The sequence below is a fragment of the Notechis scutatus genome, chromosome 7, assembly GCF_049901735.1.
Source record: "Notechis scutatus isolate UNSWTSFEM ecotype Mainland chromosome 7, rNotScu1.2, whole genome shotgun sequence".
Taxonomy (NCBI): Eukaryota; Metazoa; Chordata; class Lepidosauria; order Squamata; family Elapidae; genus Notechis; species Notechis scutatus.
In genome coordinates, this window is record NC_142015.1 from 24,058,542 (window position 1) to 24,080,214 (window position 21,673).

Here is a 21,673-nt window from a genome sequence, read left to right on the forward strand (position 1 = left end):
TTTGGCTGGGAATGTTTATTACTGGGACTTGGATAGACTTCACTTGATTGAGCAGAAGACTGACTCACAAATGATGTGTTAGCTTGTATCAGAGCTGCCAAGTACAATTCTTAATCAATTCAGACACCTGTAAAAGTTGCCTCTTTCCTCCTGAGCACTAAATCAAAATGTGAGAATCAAAGATTTATTGACAGTCCCACAGGTTTTTTAGAAGACAGCCTCATCGGCTCCTCCTCGTAAATCATTGTCCAGTTGTTTTATTTGCAAAAGTTGACGGTCATATCTCTTGGTGTCTGCCCAATGCACTTTCAGGTGTTCAAAGCAGGATTTGTTCCAACCATGTAGCAAATCACTGTGGCAGAAGCAGCAATTCTTCCACAAAGATGCCCATTAAAAGCCTGAACCTTCCAAGAAGGGAATTTGGCATCCACAGAATAAGTCATTACAACTCTTGGAAGCTTCTGTAGCATCTCTGTTGTGGTTTGCCAAGCAGCAGGTGTGGACAGCTGAGGTGTTGGAGAGTGAGGACTCGGATGAGGGGCCTGCATGTGATGCAGGGATGGGGCCAGGACCATCAGGGAGTGGAGTGCTGCCTTCAGAGATTGTGGAGGCTGGCAGCAGTGAGGAAGAGGACCCCGAAGAGCCTGTGCCTAGTGCGCCTGTGCGCAGGGTTGCTTGAAGGAAAGAGCAGCTGCAGCAGCATGGGCGACTCGGGAGTAAGGCTGCAAGGTAATGGCTCCTCCCTTAAGAGATAAAAGCTAGCTGAGAAACCGGAGTTCTTTGCAGGAAGCAAAGAAATCTTTGCATTCAAGCCTTGTGGACGTTCAGAATATCTTGGTTGGTGTTTGGACATTCTTTGTGTTTGAAATATTTCTTGGCAACTTTATCTAGTGTTCTTGGCAGCCTTGCACAACCTTGGCAAGGCTTGTTCTTATCAGAGACAATTAGTTTGAAACAGCCTTTTAACTGTGAAGGAACGGAATTCATAAAGAATCATTAAAAGATTTTGCTGTCACCTCTGTTTCGTGTTTGTTTCCTTGGAACAAGGTTTGCGTCAGAACAATCTCCCACCAGTTGCCTCCAAGTGGATAGTGGAAACATCACCCCCAAAATCGATAAGGCTGCCTGCCTTTCCATTTTCACCCTAAACAATGCTATTTTAACAATGTTTGCACTTCAAAGCAAAGGACGTAATTTCTAATTCTCCCATGGGGTAACAGCAACTCTTAAAGTTGTTTGTCTCCTGCTAGAATTTCTCCATTCCAGGTCTGGTGGTGGTGGGGATCATATCACACCACTTGTACACTAAAGTGACAATTGCCCCAAGATCTCTTGTTAGAATAACAGAGTTGGAAGGGATCCTAGTCCAACCCACTGCATAGGCAGGAAACCCTCTAGCATTTCAGACAAATGGTTATCCAATCTCTTCTTAAAAACTTCCAGTGTTGGAGCATTCACAACTTCTGGAGGTGAGTTGTTCCACTGATTAATTGTTCTCATTTTCAGGAAATCTCTCCTTAGTTCTAAGTTGCTTCTCTCCTTGATGAGTTTCCATCCATTGCTTCTTTTCCTGCCTTCGGGTGCTTTGGAAAATAGCTTGACCCCCTCCTCTTCTCTGTGGCATCCCCTCAAATATTGGAAGGCTGCTATCCTGTCTCCCCTGGTCCTTCTTTTCATCCAACTGGACATATCCAGTTCCAGCAACCGTTCTTCATATGTTTTAGCCTCCAGTCCCCTAATCCTCTTTGTGGCTCTTCTCTGCATTCTTTCTAGAATCTCAACATCTTTGAAATATAAAATCTAAAATATTATAAACGTATTTTATTTTTTTTTGCTTCATTTGTCACAGCCAGGAAATCAGCAAAGTCTCTATTACGGCTTCTATTTTGGCATTCTAGCACTATATGTTGGGTAGATGACTTAGGAATAAATGACCTGGATGATATATATATACATTGCATAATGAAGGAGAATATTTGTAGCTCAGGTTGAGATCTGTCAGAGCTCGTTCTCCTTATTGAAGGGTCCCCTATGCGCTCCCCTTCTCCTCCCCTCCTCCCCCTCTTCTCTCTTACAGGAGTCTATTTCATAATTTATCGGTTTATTTTATTTTTTTTATTCTTTGAAGTTTAGTTATGTGTTTCAGATGTCAAGATAAAGCAATTAGCGCTCTCCCTGGTCTCTGGATGTCTGAGGCTGACCGGCAAGGCAGTTAAAAGTGCTTCGGTAACATAATCTTGTCTCTGCAGAATTGGCCTGGAATTTCCACCGAGAGTAAGAATTTTAAAAGCAGTACTGAACTTTCATTAGGAAATAACATATATTTGAATAAAAATCAAATCAATGTAAAGACACACACACACAGAGAGAGGCAATTGGAGGTTTACACACACAGAGGGAGGAGGGAGGGAGAGATTATAAGGTACTGATGGAAAGAACCAATTTCCTTTCAAAATTGCTTTTAAGGTGCCTTCCCCCTCTCCTGCCGACTTCCCAGTTCTTTCATCTTTATGATAAAACATAGGTTTGAAGCAAAGATGGTTTCCAAACATCTATTTTTCTTTATGAGCTGTCCCAACATACAGAACACAAATTCTTGGCTGGATGAAAGATACAGACTGTTATCCTGTTTGCTTTTGCTCCATGCTCGTTTCCCCCCGCCCAAAACCAGCATAAATGAATACTATGCAAACCTAGAGTCTAAGGGCCTTATGGTTTATTTGCTTCTAAGGGCCAGATTTTTTTCCCCTTTGTCCAAAATTCAGTCTCCCCCACCACCAAAAAAAAAAAAAAGGAAGAAAAAAAAAAGAGAGAGGGAATGTGCACACTGACAACGTCTCCTCGAATGGTGACGAACCATTTGAAATCAAATTGCCCAGCTCGGAGCTCAGCCCAATGGTCCAACTACCAACTCAAGCTACTTATGTTCGAATACATTTCAGAGAAGGCGCTCATTATTTACCCTTGGCTCGATGGTCCTCCTCTTTAGGACACTGTCCGCCCTCCCACCACTTTCGCTTCAGGATTTCCAGGCGGTTGGTCTCCTGCAGCTGGAGAATGGCCAAGTCAAACTCATCACGGAAAAGAGAACCTGTAAAGCCAAGGGGGCAAATCAGAAACTAAAAGAATAATCCACTCTTCTACTCGTTCTGCCTTGGGAGGATTTCCGTTTTCCATTTAAGTCTGTTTCCTTTTGTGAAACATCGCAGGAAATCTTGGACGTCAGGTAGAATCAAATCTTTTAAAATCTATTCTTGACTGAGTCTTTAAAGTTACAATGTTCTAAAACTCTCTTGATGTACTCTCTGAAGCCGTAGAGCATTCCAGAAGAACGAAGGTATTTCCTACGTTGCCTGAAAGTCTCAATTTGCTCATTGCTGAAACTTAGATGTGTTTTTTATTATGGAAAATGTATTGCCATAGTAGTAATTATATTGCTATGAATGTGTTCCTATTTTTCCCTCTTCCTACAATAATATCTGCGCATATAAGACTAAGGAAGGTTCCGTTTCCCATTAAGGAAAGGGATTCCTTTTCCCTCCCAACCCCCACAAGACATATGGGTTATTTCTTATCTTAGAGGTTCAAAGAGATTTGTTCAGCAAGCAAAACCATCAGACAATTCAATGCGGCTTAGGAATAACCTGACCAAGGTTTTTTTTAGGGCTGAGGTCCCTGCATGGAAGGGCTTCTGATGTTTTATGAATCTGCAAAAGTAAAGTTTCCCCTTGCACATCCCTGCTAGTCATTTCTGGCTTTAGGGGGCGGTGCTCATCTCCGTTACAAAGCCGAAGAAGAGCCAGCGCTGTCCAAAGATGTCTCCATGGTCATGTGGCCGGCATGACTAAACGCCTTCGAAGGCGCATGGAACACTGTTCCCTTCCCACCAAAGTGGTCCCTGTTTTTCTACTTGCCTTTTTTTTTTATGTGCTTTCAAACTGCTAGGTTGGTAGAAGCCACTGGGACAAGTAACGGGAGCTCACTCCGTTACGCGGCGCTAGGGATTCGAACCGCCGAACTGCCGACCTTTCTGATTGACAAGCTCAGCATCTTAGCCACTGAGCCACCGCATCCCTTCATGAATCCCTAGGATCTATTAATGCCCTGAACCTCTGCAGACAGCTCAGAATAGCTAGAATTTCACTTCGCTGCCTACCGACTGGCATGCCAATCCCGTAGCCCTTGGTGTCCAGAAGGCCCCCGACCTGGGTGAGGTTGCAATTGCGCTGGCGGTAATACTCGTTCATGGTGGACTCCAGCAGGAAAGCATAGTTGGAGTTGAGCACCCGGGCGATGCCTTCTTCTGTGCTTTTAACAAAGACGCTTGGCTGCTTGGAATACATGTAATTCCACATTCTTTGATACGTCTGGTACCGTGAGTTCTTAACAAAACAAAAGAATAAAGATAAGCCTAACCCAGCCATCGATTGGATAGACCTTTCTACAGATCCAGAGACAGGCTTTATTATTTATTTATCTCAGACCCTTAACATCCTGGACACAAACTGTTTCAGCTTCTACCCTCCAAACGACGCTATAGAGCACTGCACACCAGAACAACTACTAGACACAAGGACAGTTTTCCCCCCGAATGCCATCACTCTGCTAAAGAAATAATTCTCACAAGACTGTCAAACTATTTACTAAGACTGTATTACTATTATTCTTCTCATCCTTCCTATTACCTATCTCCTCCCACTTATGACTACAGGTTTGTTGCTTGGATCTTTACTATTATATTGTTTAATTTAGTATCCTATGCTTATTTAGTATCCTATGACTATCACTAAGTGTTGTATCTTATGATTCTTGATGAATGTATTTTTTAATGTACCCTGAGAACTTATGCACCGAAGACAAATTCCTTGTGTGTCCAATCACACTTGGCCAATAAAGAATTATTCTATTCTATTCTATTCTATTCTATTCTATTCTATTCTATTCTATTCTATTCTATTCTATTCTATTCTATTCTCTATTCTATTTTCTGTTCTATTCTATTCTATTTTCTGTTCTATTCTATTCTATTTTCTGTTCTTTTCTTTTCTATTCTATTTTCTGTTCTATTCTATTCTTTCTTTCTCTATTCTATTCTATTCTATTCTATTCTATTCTATTCTATTCCTGAATTCTATTCTACTCCACTCTACTCTACTCTACTCTACGCTATGCTACACTACGCTACCCTACCCTACTCTACTCTATTCTAAAAATGAATTCTGGCCTCGGGACCCAAAGGACTTACTTGGAAAAATGTCATGCTGGAGCCTCCATGGATTGTGCCATACTCAATCGCTGTCTGATCAGCCAGATCGTCGACAGATTCAATGGGTACATCCATGCGCTGCACAGTGAGAAAAGCTGCCAGGTTAGCCGTATAGGAGGAGATGATGATCAAGGTAAAAGCCCACCTTGAGTGGAAGAAAAAGAAGCAAAAGACAGAATGGGAATGATCTGGGCTTTGCAACTTAAGAGCAACCCCTTCCTTTCTGAATGGTGCTAAACATCTATGACTATCTAAGACGTCAATATATCAAGAACGGGCTGGATTAAGTGGGGGGAAAAAAAGCCTTAATCTGTGTAAAATACAGGCATGTGTTCTAGAATCAATGGACATCTTACAAAGCAGCCTGTTGGAACTTGGTTCCTTCCAGATGTGCAGAAAGAGCAACCCAGAATTCTCACCATTCTGGTTGAAGTCCGGGAATTGAGGTGTAATCCTCAAACATCTGGAAGAAGAACTAATTTTGCTCATCTAATGCTATTTCCTCTGCACATCAGAAGCTGGTAAAGGTAGGGTTGGATACAGAAGGCAGCATTGCAAGACTTATTTCTTCTACTAGTGGGATCATTGGTGTGCCGACCAAGGCTTCCTGAGACTGTAATTAAGCACAGGCTTAGTCCAAACAATTCTTGTTTTATTTCAATGCTGGGAATTATGTCCATTCCCAGCCCATAATGAGTCCCAAACAGTCCCTCAAGATAAGCACCCACCTTTCTCTCCTTTGAATTGCGGCCAACAACTAAAGTGCCAAATTAACTGTAAAAAAACCAACTGAAGTACAAAGTCCACACAGAGCTTCAAGGTTGAATCCGAACAGAGCAAACAAAGTTGCTTCCTGCAAAGGTTCTTGTCCCTTTGCACTTCCATTATGTCTTATGGGAGGGGCAATCACCTCCAAGCCTTACTCCCGAGTTGCCCCTTTTGTTTTAGCTGCTCTTGCCTCCTGGCAGCTCTGTGCACATATGTACTGGAAACAGGCTTCCCCTGTTCCTCTGCCTCACTGCTGCCAGACTCCAAAGGCTCCAGAGGCAGCACCCCACTCCCAGAAGGTCCTGGCCCCATCTCTGCATCGGACGCAGGACCCTCATCTGAGTCCTTTCGAGACTCCCGGATTGGCCCATGTTCTTCCCCACTGTCCAATTCTGCTGCCATCTCCGCAGGCTGCCAGCGGACCACAATAATTGGATCCCAAATTATTATTGTGCATAAATTATTTTGTTATTAAAGTTTCAGGATGTTTCTGACTTCTTTATTTTAACAACGAAACCCAAGGGCATTACAGAATCAAAGGTTGTGGAGGTTAGGTTTTACACAGTTACTGGAATTGAGATATATTGTACACTAGCTAAGAACCAGAAAACCATGTAATAGAGAAATTTCATGTTTTTTTCTTAGGAGAAAAGTCTGTTTTTATCTATCTCCTTTGTTACCCTCTGCTGCTTCTAGATTCCCGAGATTCAATCTGCAACTAAGAGCAAAAACATTAATGCCAATAAACTCTGGGGGATACCAAATATATCATCAGATTTCATGCTAGCACGGTGAACTAATAGTTTTGCTTAGAATTTAATTTTTAAAAAATCTTGAAGGATTATGGAAAATGGGTTCACTTAATCATTGGGAAATATGAGTATATAAAGCTTCTCCAAACACATTAACATGGGAATATCTGAACCTAGAGTGCCATTAAGTGTCTCAGTTGCTATTGCATCGTCTGTCTTCGCTATTATTTGGATTTGGCTAGTCGAGCGAGAAGGACTGCAGGGTGGGGGAACATCACAGCAGTATTCCAGTACTTGAGAGGCTGCCACAAAGAGGAGGGAGTCAACTTATTTGGGCAGGACAAGAAACAATGGATAGAAACTAAACAAGGAGAGAAGCAACCTGGAATCAGGGAGAAACTTCCAAACAGGGAGGACAATTAACCAGTGGAACAGAAGTTGCCTTCAGAAGTTATGGATGCTTCATCACTGGAAGTTTTTAGGAAGAGACTGGACAGTCACATATCTGAAATAGTCTAGGATCTCCTGCTTGAGCCTTCAAGGTCCCTTCCAGCTCTATTCTGATTGATTGATTGATTGAAATGTGTCTTAGGGATCTTGGAGTCTTAGTGGACAACCAGCTAAATAGGAGCCAGCCATGTGCAGCAGCAGCCAAAAAAGCCAATGCAATCCTAAATTGCATTAACAGAGGGATAGAATCAAGATCAAGTGAGGTACTAATACTACTCTATAAAGCCTTAGTAAGACCACACCTAGAGTATTGCATCCAGTTTTGTTCACCACATTATAAAAAAGAAAAAGTACAGAGAAGAGCAACCAGGATGCTTAGGGGACTGGAGGCTAAAACATATGAAGAACGGTTACAGGAACTGGGCCTGGCTAGTCTAGCAAAGAGAAGGACCAGGGGAGACAGGAGAGCAATCTTCCAATATTTGAGGGGCTGCCACAGAGAGGAAGGGGGACAAGCTGTTTTCCAAGGCTCCTGAAGGTCAGACAAGGAATAATGGATGGAAACTGAACAAGGAGAGATTTAACCTGGAAATAAGGAGAAACTTTCTGACAGTGAGAACAATCCACCCATGGAACAAAAGTTGCCCTTGGAAGTTGTGGGAGTTTCATCACTTGAGACCTTCAAGAAGAGATTGGACTGCCATTTGTCAGAAATGGTGTAGAGTCTCCCGCTTGGGTAGGGGGGTTGGACTAAATGATGTGTAAGGACCCTTCCAACTCTATTCTGATTGATTGATTGATTGATTGAAATGGTCTAGGTCTTCCTGCTTGAGCAAGAGGTTGGACTAGAAGACCTCCAAGGTTCCTTCCAGCTCTACTCTGATGGGTTGGTTTTTTAGTAGGTTTTTTTTTTTAGTATTTATTTGATTTGTCAATCGCTTACAAGATACAGGTATAAGAATAAACATAGTTTTGAATACATGAGATAGATACTTATAAGAAAAATACAAAGAAACAATAGGACAGGGACAGTAGGCATGTTGGTGTGCTTACGCACACCCCCTACAGGCCTCTTAGGAAGGGGGTGAGGTCAATAGTAGACAGTCTAAGGTTAAAGTTTTGGCGGTTTGGGGAAGAAACCACAGAGTCAGGTAGAGTATTCCAAACATTGACTGATTGGTTGATGTTACCAAAGCTCTCACCCCCCAACAACCCATGTCAATAACATTCTATGGAACCACCTCAAGAAGAAACACGATTTCTTTTCCCCACCCCCCATTTTCTTACCAGACTCCACTGACACAGCGGGTGGACAAAGCTCGTGGGGCAATCGTCGATCCCTGTTGCATGAATCCACCGACAGGAAACCACAGGCTGTTGCCCAGGGAATACTGGTTCACCAGTAGATTGCATCGCCCTTGAGAACAGGGATGGGGGCTGTACCACTCATAGGGGGTCAGTCTGCAGCATCAAAACACAACACATCCGGTTATACTGGCATACAGGGTACCATAGAAGCAAGAGTGATAGAATGTCCCTGGGTGCATCGTTTCTCAAGAGGAGGTCTTGCCATGGAATGGCATATCATACGATTCAGAGGTGGGTATTTAGACGGTTCGGACCAGTTCTAAAGAACCAGTAGCAGAAATTTTGAGTAGTTCGGAGAAGCGGCCATTGGCACCTCTGACTGGCCCCGCCAACCCCATCTCTTCTCTGCCTCCCATTGAGTCCTAGCTGATCAGCTGGGTCTTCTTTGGTTGCCCTGCACAGGAGAACGGAGCTGGAAAGCAGGTTAGTGGGGTGGGGAGGGAATGGGGATTTTGCAGTGTATCCTTCCCCTGCCACGCCCACCAAGACACACCATGCCCACCAAGCCATGCCCACCAAGCCATGCGACACCCACCAAACCAGGGCCACAGAACCGGTAGTAAAAATTTTTGAATCCCATCCCTGGCCCATGGACCAATGCCGGTCTATGGACCGGGGGATTGAAGACCCCTGATTTAAAAGCAAGTTCTTTTAAACAGCCATCGTCTTTCTCATTCTAGAAGAGTAGTTACTACTCAGGGGTATTGTTTGATAGGTTTTTTTTTTCCTCCCCTCACAGTCAGCCACCTGACACTGGATGTCGGTTATCTGAAGCCCCATGTCATTGGGGCAGGCGCGTTTAGAAAACGTATCGGGAGCAGCCGTATCTTTGTGCCAACAGGCTCCAACTGGGTTGTAAGTGGTTTCAAAGCCTGCATGTTGCTGAAAACCTTTATGAGCTCCTGAATCTGACAGCTTTAGTTGCACTCAGAGGCCCCCAAAGGTGACCAGCATTACAGCTGTGTAGGCTTCATATGCATCTACAAAGAGTGAAAATCGGTGGCATCCCTTGTGGAAACTGAAGAGACGCGATCCTGTTTTGATGGGAAAGAATTGCAGTGATGAAGGGTGTGAAAATTCTAGTTCTATTAAAAACAGGTAATTGTTGCAGGGAAGAGCTACAATCCAGCACAACCACCTATACAGCAAAACTTCCGAAAATTTAGATTTAACCTTCTTAGATTTCTTTTTTTTCTAATTTATAGAAATTCTGGGCATTTGTCAAATAAAAAAATTATAGTGATCTTTAGAATGAGGCTATATATTTACCAATAGTTCTAATTCATGTTGAAGTAAATGTAGCACATACTGTCTTCTGTTTTAATTCATCAAAGGTTTAAGAGTTGTATTTGTATTGTGTTTAGAAATAATGTGATCTCTTATATTTGAAATAAAACAATTGATGATCATAGCCTTAGATGAACCTCATGTCGTTCCTGTTGCTCTATTAATTGACTGATGGTGCAATTCTACCCATATTTATTTGGAACCCTTTCTATCCAATTCAGCAGGATATTTTTTTCTCTCTCTCCACTAATTATTATTTTTAGGCATGCAACCAAAATTTCCCAGCCAACATTGGATCTATTCCTGTGGAAATGCAGGAGTTCAATCGTGAACACCAAATGCAAACGAACCTCAGCTGAAGTACACCTGCAGCTTCAAAGCTGCCTCGAAGCACCTTTATAAGTACATCTCACATGTGACTGGAGGTCAAATCAATACAGAGGTTCCCCAGTTTTTGTTGTTGTGTATCTAAGCAAACACAGGTTACAATCCGACAAGACAGGACACTTGTTTGTTTATGCAATATTTTTCCAGAGAGGATGCTCAGCCTAGTTTGATAATTTTACTCTGAAGCTGCCAAAAGATAATTGTCGCCAATAAAAAGTATACTCATTTTTTTTATTCCGGAAAATCTTTGCTTTATGTCTCATCCCCATACAGCATAATTGGATTTGTATTGAGTCTGCAATCTAGATTTCTATTTTTATTGGCTTAAACACCCAGTTCTGATTTTCTGCAGAGGAATACATACCCAAACACAGCAGTCTGCCATCTGGTTCCGTTGAAGCTAATGTCTTACATCCCTTTCTAGATATCTCAACGCCTTTGTTGGGGAATAATCTGTCCAGCCTAACTTCAAATCAACCTTGATAAGACATATATTGGCTTCTATTCGTGATTCCCTGCTTTCAGAGGGAACAGCCCTTCAGCAATTAGGGTGTCTGCATTTTATGGGACAGACAAAACAATTAGTGCCTTTCAGCATGGAAGGATCTAGGATTTTCCTTCCTCTGTAGAAGATCCTGTGTCATCTATTATTTGGGCAGTGAAGTTTTTTGTGGGACTTTCTGTTTCAACGAAGGGTATCTTAATAAGCAATGGGTTGCTCCTTAGTTATATCCTACTCACCAGCTGATCAGATCAACTGGCCACTGTGGGAAAGGAGAAATTTTAGTTGGCATGCAAAAAAAAACGTCAGGAGAACTTGAAGGATATTAGTATGCAGGGGTCAGGGGCCACAAATACTCTGAAATGGTCTCTGCTCCTGTAGGGCAACACTCAGAAAAAAGTCCCCGTAGGTCACATGAGGCTTGATACATCAATCAAGGGGCAGCTGATTTGTAATAAAGCAAATCTTACTATTCACCGTTTCTTAGGGACATTAGACTTGCCGTTCAAATGTGGTGACATCAACTCCCAGAATCCCAAAATTCTTTTGGGAATTTGTGTCACGTCCCGTTTTGTTGTTCTGCAACTGCAGAACGCATTGTGGAAATCCAATTGTGGGGTTATTTGAGTATGGATCCCGAGATAGACATAAGAAGTGGGTTTTCATTTCCTTCCAGATTCCCAAACTAGCTACGGCTCCGGGATTTTTGGATGATCCCATACGTCAGTCCTAGTTCATGTCATTTGGCTGCTCCAGGGGTGGGCTTCAAAAATTTTAGCAACCGGTTCTCTGCTGGGTTGCTGGGTGGGCGTGGCCATCATGGGTGTGGCCTAGTTGGCCTCCTGCACCATGGCGGGGTGGGGGGATTTTCACTCTCCCTGGGCTCCGGCGGCTTTCCTTGAGCCTCCAGGAGGGAGAAAACAGCCTCCCCAGGTTCTGGAGGGCCTCTGGAGGCTGAAAATGGGCCCAAAAGGCTAGACTGGGAAGTTGGGGGCGAAAAACCCATTCCACCAAAAGGCAGTACCAAAACACACCCATATGGTTACCATGAAAACTGATGGTTGAGTGGTTTACAGCAGAGGTCTCCAAACTTGGCAACTTTAAGACTTGTGGACTTCAACTCCCAGAATTCTCCAGCCAGCTATGCTGGCTGGAGAATTCTGGGAGTTGAAGTCCACAAGTCTTAAAGTTGCCAAGTTTGGGGACTCCTGGTTTACAGTACAGTTGTTACAGCAATGTGCTAGGACCAAAGAGATCTAGATTTGGATTCACCTACAGCCAAGGCCGATCACTTTTATTAGTCCAACCTATGTCACTGAACGCATATGGAGGAAAAGTAGGAGGGAGCAATTACTATGCAATGCCACCTTGAGCTCCCTGAAGGAAAGGTAGGACAGGAAATAAATACAGGAGTCGAACTCAACTTAACAGAGTCTCATGGTGACCTCCAGCAAGAACTGTGGTTTTTTTTTTTTTTCCTGGAGCTGATTGTAAAGTCAATAGACATAAACATTCCATCCATCCATCCCTCATAAACCATGGACAAAGCAACCCACATTAGATTTCTCCATGTAGTTCTTAGAAGTTGCCAGTAAGTGTCACTGTGAGGATAGGGAATAGACATAGAATGAAAAATTAACTGTACCGGGCCACCAAGAAGAGGATGCAGCTCACTGCAAGGTAGGCAAGTAACATGAAGAGCCAAACCCCAGGAGAAAACGGATCCAGAAAAGAGAAATAGCCAGGTTTGCGCCCCTAAGATAGAGATGATAATAATAATAACCACAATTTAGTTCTTATGACTCTCATACACATTGAAAAACAAACCGTTGTTGTACAGGAAAAACCAATTACAAGACCGAGATTGACTGCAGAACATGCTAGGCTAAAATGGGTAGGATTTAGGTAGGTTAATTTGGGATTCACTATCTGGTGGGGCATGTTGGCTCAGTGGCTAAGATGCTGAGATTGTCGATTGGAAAGGTCAGCTGAGTTTGGCGGTTCGAATCCCCAGCGCCGCGGAACGGAGTGAGCTCCCGTTATTGGTCCCAGCTTCTGCCAACCTAGCAGTTCGAAAGCACGTAAAATTGCAAGTAGAAAAATAGGGACCCCCTTTGGTGGGAAGGGAACAGCGTTCCGTGCGCCTTCGAAGGCGTTTAGTCATGCCGGCCACATGACCACGGAGGCGTCTTCGGGCAGCGCTGGCTCTTCGGCTTTGTAATGGAGATGAGCATCGCCCCCTAGAGTTGGAAGTGACTAGTACATATATGCAAGGGGAACCCTTTACCTTTACCTATCTGATGGCAACACATCCGTCGTGCAACTTGTCTGAGCTAGGCTATCACAAATACTTCAATCGTGGTTCCCAATCAAGCTATGGGAACAAGTCCCGCTTAGATGGACACCCAAGTCAAGGCTATTCTCCATTTTGGAGAATACATACATGGTTAGAGAACACAATAAAGCAACATATATATTTAAAGTCAGAAATATTTTTGTGAGGTATATTGCCAGAAAAATGTGACAAAGGCATGTATATTGAATATTACATGCTTTGACAGCAGTGAGAATTATATTTGCACAACATGGGAAAAATGAGGAAATTCCTACAGATGAAAATATAATTTAAAAAATATTCGATTGTGCAGAAATGGATAGGTTAACATTAAAGGTAAAGGATAAAGATGATTCAGAATGTTTTTTAACTTGGGATTTGTTTTACAATGGTTAGATAATAGAGGCAGGAATTAGAAGTTGGAGGAATATCATTATATACAAGTAAAGATTATTGTTATATACTTTATTCATTAAACATGAAACTCAGTCAACTGAACATTCAAAAATGCACCACAAATAATATTAGTCTTATTAATATGTAAATTGACTCAGACAATACACTGTTTATTAAGCACCCATATATATTAAAGGAAAATGTATAAATTAAAAAAAAAAAGACTATTCTCCATTTTTCATGAATGTCTACGGACATTCTACCATCATTCAGGCCATGATTGCTCCAAGGGTGCTTTTGCAAAAGGCAACTGGACTTTCTTTGTTTTTCCCTTGAAGACGTTTTGCTTCTCATCCAAGAAGCTTCTTCAGTTCTGTGTCCTCAGGGTCATCTGAATGGTGCAATGGGTGTGGAGCCTTCTTGGAACTGTTGACCCTTCTTGGAACTGGTGATCCTAAGGTCACAGATAAACCTCCAAGTGGCCTTAATGACTCTCTAAAAAAAGATGCAAATGACCAGCTGTCTGCAAGGAGGATAAATCCTTCCGTTCCCCACCATCCTGTCAGAGCTGAAGAAGCTTCTTGGATGAGAAGTGAAAGGTCTTCAAAGAAGAACAAGAAAGTCCAGTTGCCTCCTGAAAAAGCACCTTTGGGACAACCATGACCTGGATGACTGAGAATCTCTACAGACTTTTAGCTGCGCAATTTGGGATGAACCCCCTTGGAATGGTATGGGAGTAGGAATGAATTTCCAGAGGAAAAATTGCAGACTACAGGAACCAGGAGCACCACTCAGGTGGCCCTGAGGATACAGATAAACCTCCAAGTGGCCTCAATGACTCTCTAAAAAGGATGCAAATGACCAGCTGTCTGCAAGGAGTATAAATCCTTCCATTCTCCTCCATCCAGTCAGAGCCGAAGAAGCTTCTTGGATGAGAAGCGAAACGTCTTCAAAGAAGAGCAAGAAAGTCCAGTGGCCTCCTGAAAAAGCACCTTTGGGCTCTAAAGGAAGGCAACAAGTTTGTTAAGCCGAGCTATCCATTCATGTGAGCATCTAGAAAGGCCGTGGAAAGATTCACGGTTTGGAAAATGCAGCAGTCCACTCCCTGCTGAAAGGAAGCATCAAACCCCTGGGGCCCCCAGGCCTTATTTAATGACCCCACTGCACAATATTCCATTAGCTTGAATGGAGGGGGAGAGGAAGAAGGCTGTGTTTGTAACAGCAGGCCAACAGCGAGGCCTCCTATTAGAGTCCCTGTGTCAGAAAGCCACACTTGATTAAATTGCAACACATGAAATTGAGACAAATGACAGGCCCATTTGAACCTGCCATTTGCAGTTATTTGTGATGAAGCCTCTGTGTGTGTGTGTGTCTGTGTGGGTGTGTGTAAAATGGGGTACAGACAAGCCAGGTCTGAGGACTGAGAAACCAAGCGACAGGAGACGGAAGCCAAATGTCACCTCAACAGTGAGGAGATGGAGACGGGGAGATGCTGCTTTAACAGGCTGGAAATGCTTCTGCAGCTATTTGATGAGAAGCATCTGATGGAAACCATGGATTAAATACAACGTCAGCTGCAGTTTCCCAGGCTGGAATATGAAAGGAAGAAGCACAGATGGGCTTTGAGCAGCTCTTGACTGCTGTAATGAGTTTTCGAGCCTTCTCGTGTTAAATTAATATTTACTCTTTTAATGACTCAATGCATTACAAAAAGATGTTGAGACATTGGAAAAAGTGCAAAGAAGAGCAAGTAAGATGATGAAAGGCCCAGAGACTAAAACATATTGGAGGATTTGGGTTTGGCTAGTCTAGACAAAAGGAGGATTGAGGTGATATGATAGCAGTGTTCCAGTATTTGAAAGGTGGCCACAAAGAGGAGGAGTCAACTTATTTTCCAAAGCCCCAGAAGGCAGGACAAGAAACCATGGATGGAAACTCATCAAGGAGAGAAGCAACCTGGAATTAAGGAGAAACTTTCTAACAGTGAGGACAATTAACCAGTGGAACAGCTTCCCTCCAGAAATCACAGGTGCTCCATCACTGGAGGTTTTTAAGAAGGGACTGGACAGTAACTCATCTGAAATGGTATAGGGTCTCCTGCTTGAGTAGGGGTTGGACAAGAAGACCTCCAAGACCCCTTCCAGCTCTATTCCGATTGATTGATTGATTGCTTTTATACAGCGTATGCTAAACAATAAGTTTCTTCTCTATAACCATAGAGACAGTCTTAATTAACCGTCTTAATTCTAAGACACAAGAACTGACCTTTGGACAGGAAATGTGAAGAACTGAAAAGGAAAGCAAAACAAAAGACTAATCTCTAAATTTGAACCCTAAGGAGGTCCAAACAGAACCTATTGCTTCTTTTCTTGTCGTGGCAGATATATATATATACATATATATAAATGTTGATGGTGGAAAATCCCAAGGCACAAAGATTGCCTCCTCCCTGTTTCGAAGGACACTCCTGTTCTAAACTATTGACTCAATTGAGCAATAGTTTGCTTTCTTTTCAAAAACTCAAGAAAACAAAAACCATGGATGTAGCATTCGGTTACAAAACCACAGTTTGAAGGGAGAGAATTCAATGGCAGATACGCCACGAGAACTAGTCGATCATATGGTTTAGGGCCAACCCTCAAATGTTTCAATGAAGTTTCCATCCTGATAGTGGAAAGCAACAACAACAACAACAACAAAACCCACATCAAGAATCGTATTGTTGGCCCATTTGCAAATGCTTTTCTGCCCTTGGGCTGATGGCATATTAGAGGGGGGATATGGAGGGGATATTCCCTTCCTTTCTGGGGGAAAAAAATATTTCCTACTAGCATATAAGTGGAGAGGCAGAGACCCAGCTGGCATACATTTCTCCATTCTGGAAATCCTGAGAAGAAAATAAGCAAAACCTATGGAGTGAATAGGTGGAATTTTTCATTTTTCTCCGGAGTCTTGGAGTATCTATTGTGTTCCTGCTCTCAGGGCTGAGATCAACTAATAATTTGGCACAGCAGGATGGGGCAAGGAAAACCCCGTGTAAGGGAACTGAATTTATAAGCTTCCTTTTCTTTTTCTGCCTTTTTCTCTGAGATCTGCCTACTCTTTCTTTCCTATATATATATATATTTGTTGAGTGAGGAAATTACTGGCTTTTTTTTTCTCACACAGCTCAATCCAAGGGCAAAGACAGAATTAGCATCCATCTGGGCTTGTGTCCTGCAATATATCGGCCATCTAATTTCTGCACAGGGATCAGAGACAGCAACTCGACCAGTCTGGGATAAAATACCATTATTGTTCAGAGGGTGAAGATGCTGCTCTCTGAACTTGCAGGCCCATTTGTCTAAAGGAGCTTCGACTGCTTGTCTCCCTAATGGAGTAATGTGGGAGTTCTAGTCCCATAAAACTAGAAGGCTTCTCTCGTTGGGGGACAGTGACAAAAACTTTGCAGATTAAAAGCCCAAACCAAATGGCAATAGGAAAATGTAGGTTAAAAGCAGAGGGTGTTCTTTTTTAGATTAACACAGTTGGAAGGGACCTTGTAGGTTATCTAGTCCAACCCCCCACCCAAGCAGGAGACCCTACACTATTTTTGACAAATGGCAGTCCAGTCTCTTCTTGAAAGCCTCCAGGGATGAAGCTCCCACAACTTCTGAAGGCAACTTCTGTTCCATTTGTTGATTGTTTTCACTGTCAGAAAATTCCTCCTTATTTCCAGGTTGCATGTCTCCTTGTTCAGTTTCCATGCATTGTTCCTTGTCTGGCCTTCGGGTGCTTTGGAAAATAACTTGATCCCCTCCTCTCTAGGGCAGCCCCTCAAATATTGAAAGACTGCTATCCTGTCTCCCCTGGTCCTTCTCTTCACTAGACTAGCCAGGCCCAGTCTAGTGCAACCGTTCTTTGTAAGTTTGAGCCTCCAGTCCCCTAATCATCCTGGTTGCTCTTCTCTGCACTCTTTCTAGAGTCTCAACGCTGTTTTTATAGTCTGGTGACCAAAACTGGATGCAGGATTCTAGGTGTGGTCTTACTAAGGCTTTGTAGAGTTGTACTAGTACCTCCCTTGATCTTAGGATTGCATTGGCTTTTTTGGTTGCTGCCGCACACATGGCTGGCTCATATTTAGCGGGTTGTCCACTAAGACTCCAAGATCCCTGTCACAGTTACTGCTATTGAGCCTGGTTTCACCCAGTCTATATGTGTCCTTTTGGTTAAACTTGCCTAAGTGTAGGACTTTACTTTTCTCTACATTGAATTTCATTTTGTTAGATATGGCCCAGTGTTCTAGTCTGTCAAGATCCATCTGGATCTTGAGCCTATCTTCTTGGGTGCCAGCTATTCCTGCCAGCTTAGTATCATCTGCAAATTTGGTGAGTTCTGATTGCACATTTGTCAAGGAGCATTGTCCAATAACTTAGTTAGCTTTGTAGAAACTGGGAAGCCCCTCTATCCATGAATCACATTCTCCAAAGCGTTATTTTCCTTCTTCTACTCTTAGTGAACTTCTGGAAGGAAAACACATATCTCCTAGAAGGGAATTAGCCACACCACTTTGCAAAGGGCAAAGAATTCATGTCACAGAACAGGAAGTTATTATGGTTACTCTTTGGTGAGATTCACAGCCTTTGGGGCTGGTTGGTAGCTCAACAGCTCAAGTCTTATTATTATTATTATTATTATTATTATTATTATTATTATTATTATTATTATTATATCTTTAGTGAGATTCACAGCCTTTGGGGCTGGTTGGTAGCTCAACAGCTCAAGTCCTTACCAAGGACCTAGGAACTGTTCAGGTAGCGTCGGAGGACATAAGCTGTTCCAAGTAGGGTGGGTTTTTTGTATTCAAGTCTGATAAATTCAGGATTTCCAAATAGCAAGGCAATCCTTTAGGTATTGCTCCAAGGGCTCCAATTACAATTGGAATATTATTATCATTATTATTGTTGTTGTTGTTGTTGTTACCATGAAAGGTTATTTTAACCCCAAAAGGTAAAGGTTCTGGTGAGTCCAGCTAGGCTCTTGGAAACTATTAGGAGATTATTTTGATTTTCAGTTTAGTCTACAGCCTTGGTGTACCCAGGTGATATCCTACTCAAGTACTAATCAAGGCTGACCCCAATTAAGCTTGTCTTCTAAATCAGCCAAAATGAATTAGCTCCAGCCACCAGCTTTGATATTCCACTACACAGTCTAATTTCTAATTGTTGAGTTTTATAATTAGTGTAATTTCTAATTTTCCTACAACGTTAATTAAAAAAAACAACGGACAATATCTGGCACAGTATTAAAAAAAACAGTCTCTTGATCAATATTCGGCCTCATAAAATCCTCGACTTGAGCTAATTTCAATGTTTTAAATAACGTCGGAATAATCAACTTCTTCTTTTAATGTCCCCACAATCCCTTGTGGGATGGAGTCTGGGAAACTGAATGGAGCTAAGTGTTTACTGGCCGGATGCCTTTCCTGGCACCAGCACAGAGGTTTCCCCCCACCAAGCAGATACATTCTCAGTGTGCCCAGAGAGAGAAATATCTGCCTATACCTAGGATTGAACTCACAGCCTCCTGATTGTGAGGCTAGACTCACTTCTAGGCACACCACACCACTCAAATAACATCAGAATAATGCAGTACAAAAACAAAAAGGGTGGGGTTGGTGGTGTTTTTTGTTTTTTTTTGGAGTAGACAAATCCTCACAGCTATTGCTTTGTGCAACATTTGTCTGCAGGTATCCTTCAACGTGCAAACCGCTTTGAAACGATGTCTCTTACCAGGTGAACACGGTAGAGGATGCTAATCCCCAGAGTCATGAAGGGCTTTGAGAAATCAATCACCTTCTCTCGCTCGGCTGTAATGGTCAGGCCAGCCACTGCCAAGTCGGCTTTCTGAAAAGGAAGCAGAGAGAAGGATCAATACCTGTGGCCCAAATGGGGTTTGGGGTAGTAGTGAAAAAAAAAAAAATCTGACAAGGCTAATTTCTGAAGAATTTATTCTCTTGGAAGTTTTGCCTAAGGAAGAAAGAACAGGGTCACTTCAGGGAAAGATATTCTTTACGATATTGGCTCTCTGTGTTTGTGTGTGTGGAGAGAGAATGAGAGGGGAGAGAGAGAGAGAGAGAGAGAGAGAGAGAGAGAGAGAGAGAGAGAGAGAGAGAGAGAGAGAGAGAGAGAGAGAGAAGAGAAAGAGGAATAGAATACAGCTGGAATGGAACTTAGAGGTCTTCTAGTCCAGCGCTCTGCTCAAGGAGGACAACCTATACTATTTCAGGTAAATGGCTGTCTAGTTTCTTCTTCAAAACCTCCAGTGATGGGAGTTTTTTTCTGGAGGCAACTGGACTTCCTTGTTTTTTTCTTTTGAAGACGTTTCGCTTCTCATCCAAGAAGCTTCTTCAGCTCTGACAGGATAGCGGGGAATGGAAGGATTTATACTTCTTGCAGGCAGCTGGATCTGGATGACTGAGAATCTCTACAGACTTTTTAGCTACACCATTTGGGATGAACACCCTTGGAATGGTGTAGGAATGGATTTCCAGAGGGAAAAAAAATGCAGACTACAGAAACCAGGAGAACCACTCAGGTGACTCTGAGGACACAGATAAACCTCCCAGTGCTTCAACGACCCTCTAAAAGGATGCAAATGACCAGCTGTCTGCAAGGAATATCAATCCTTCCATTCCCCACCATGCTGTCAGAGCTGGAGAAGCTTCTTGGATGAGAAGCGAAACGTCTTCAAAGAAAAAACAAGAAAGTCCAGTTGCCTCCTGAAAAAGCACCTTTGGGACAACCATGACCTGGATGACTAAGAAGCTCTACAGACCTCCAGTGATGGAGCACTCACAATTTCTGAAGGCCAGCTGTTCCACTGGTTCATTGTCCTTCACTGTTAAGGAAGTTTCTCCTTAATTCCAGGTTGCTTCTCTCCTTGATTAGTTTCCAACTATTGTTTCCTGTCCTGCCCTCTGGTGCTTTGGAGAATAACTTGACTCCCTCTCTTCTTTGTGGCAGCCCCTCAAGTACTGGAATATGACTATCATGTGCCTCCTAATTCTTCTTTTCTTTAGACCAGGAAGAGAGAAAGAGAGAGAGGGAGGGAAAGAAAGAAATGGATGATTTTGAGCCAGTCCCTCACAGCCATTCCACTTTGTAGGGTTGATCTTTCATGCAAAAACTGAGAAAGAGAGTGGTATGTACACCATCTTTAGTTACTGAAGCAAAAGCAGAATGGAAGCTCAATGAAGAAAAATAACCAGTAAACCAGCAGAGGGAGATTTAGGGAGCTTTCCGTGGTCCTGATACAGGACTCCATTCTTGGAAGATCGTATCTTGCCAGGAACGAAGCCACCATCTATCACTGCTGGCATTTTGCAAATGGAAGCACAGCTGCAACACCTTTAGTTAAAAGAACATGGCTGCCATAAACAGCCATAAACAAAGGACGGGCCTTCTTCCTTTCTTCATATTTAAATGGAGGGGGAGATGCGGCAACCTTGATAAGAAATCAGAGCGAGCCGTGCCATGCTACAAATTATTATTAAAAAAAAAAAATTTGGATAAGGATTTTCTTTTTAAATGTGACTTTTATCACCTCTGGTCTTATTTAATGTCAAGGAATTGCTCTTTGAGGGTCTGTGTTTATTTACAGGAACCCAAACAGCAGCAAGCTTCCAGCCTTTCAATACATCGGTATTATTTCCATGCTGGGAAGCTGCTGTATTGCTTCTGAGAATGAAATGTATCTATCCTACCTTTATTTAATCCTCCAGGGAAAGGCTGAAGGCAAATGAAGGCAGAAGAAGAATATTGTGGCTTCAAAATCTAAGGGACTGGTTTGGACAAAACTCAGCAGCCCTTTTTCATGAGGCTGTTGATAAAAATAGGATCATCAACATGATTGCCAACATTTGATGATGGATATGGCAGAAGAAGAGGAGGGAGGAGGGGAGGAGGAGGAGGAGGAGGAGGGAGGAGGAGGAGGAGAAGGAAGGAGGAGGAGGAGGAGGAGGAGGAGGAAAAGGAGAAAAAGGAGAAAAAGGAGAAGGGGAAGAAGAGGAAGAGGGCGAAGGTGATGGAGAAGGAGAAGGAGAAGGAGGAGAAGAGGAAGAGGAAGAGGAAGAGGAAGAAGGAGAAGGAGATGGAGAAAGAGAAGGAGATGGAGAAGAAGAA

General features: G+C 42.8%; 1 protein-coding gene across 2 annotated transcripts in view; it reads right to left on the minus strand.

The window, feature by feature from the left end:
* GRIK4 (glutamate ionotropic receptor kainate type subunit 4) overlaps positions 1-21,673 on the minus strand; it is a 364,998-nt gene that overhangs the window by 6,581 nt on the left and 336,744 nt on the right. For both annotated transcript variants that reach the window (XM_087970153.1, XM_087970154.1), the window contains exons 13-18: positions 19,283-19,396; positions 12,426-12,535; positions 8,524-8,697; positions 5,246-5,411; positions 4,157-4,382; positions 2,963-3,091 (exon numbers count right to left, since the gene is read on the minus strand). In XM_087970153.1, the coding sequence (XP_087826279.1) occupies positions 2,963-3,091; positions 4,157-4,382; positions 5,246-5,411; positions 8,524-8,697; positions 12,426-12,535; positions 19,283-19,396 (919 nt within the window). The remainder of the gene's footprint in view (positions 1-2,962; positions 3,092-4,156; positions 4,383-5,245; positions 5,412-8,523; positions 8,698-12,425; positions 12,536-19,282; positions 19,397-21,673) is intronic.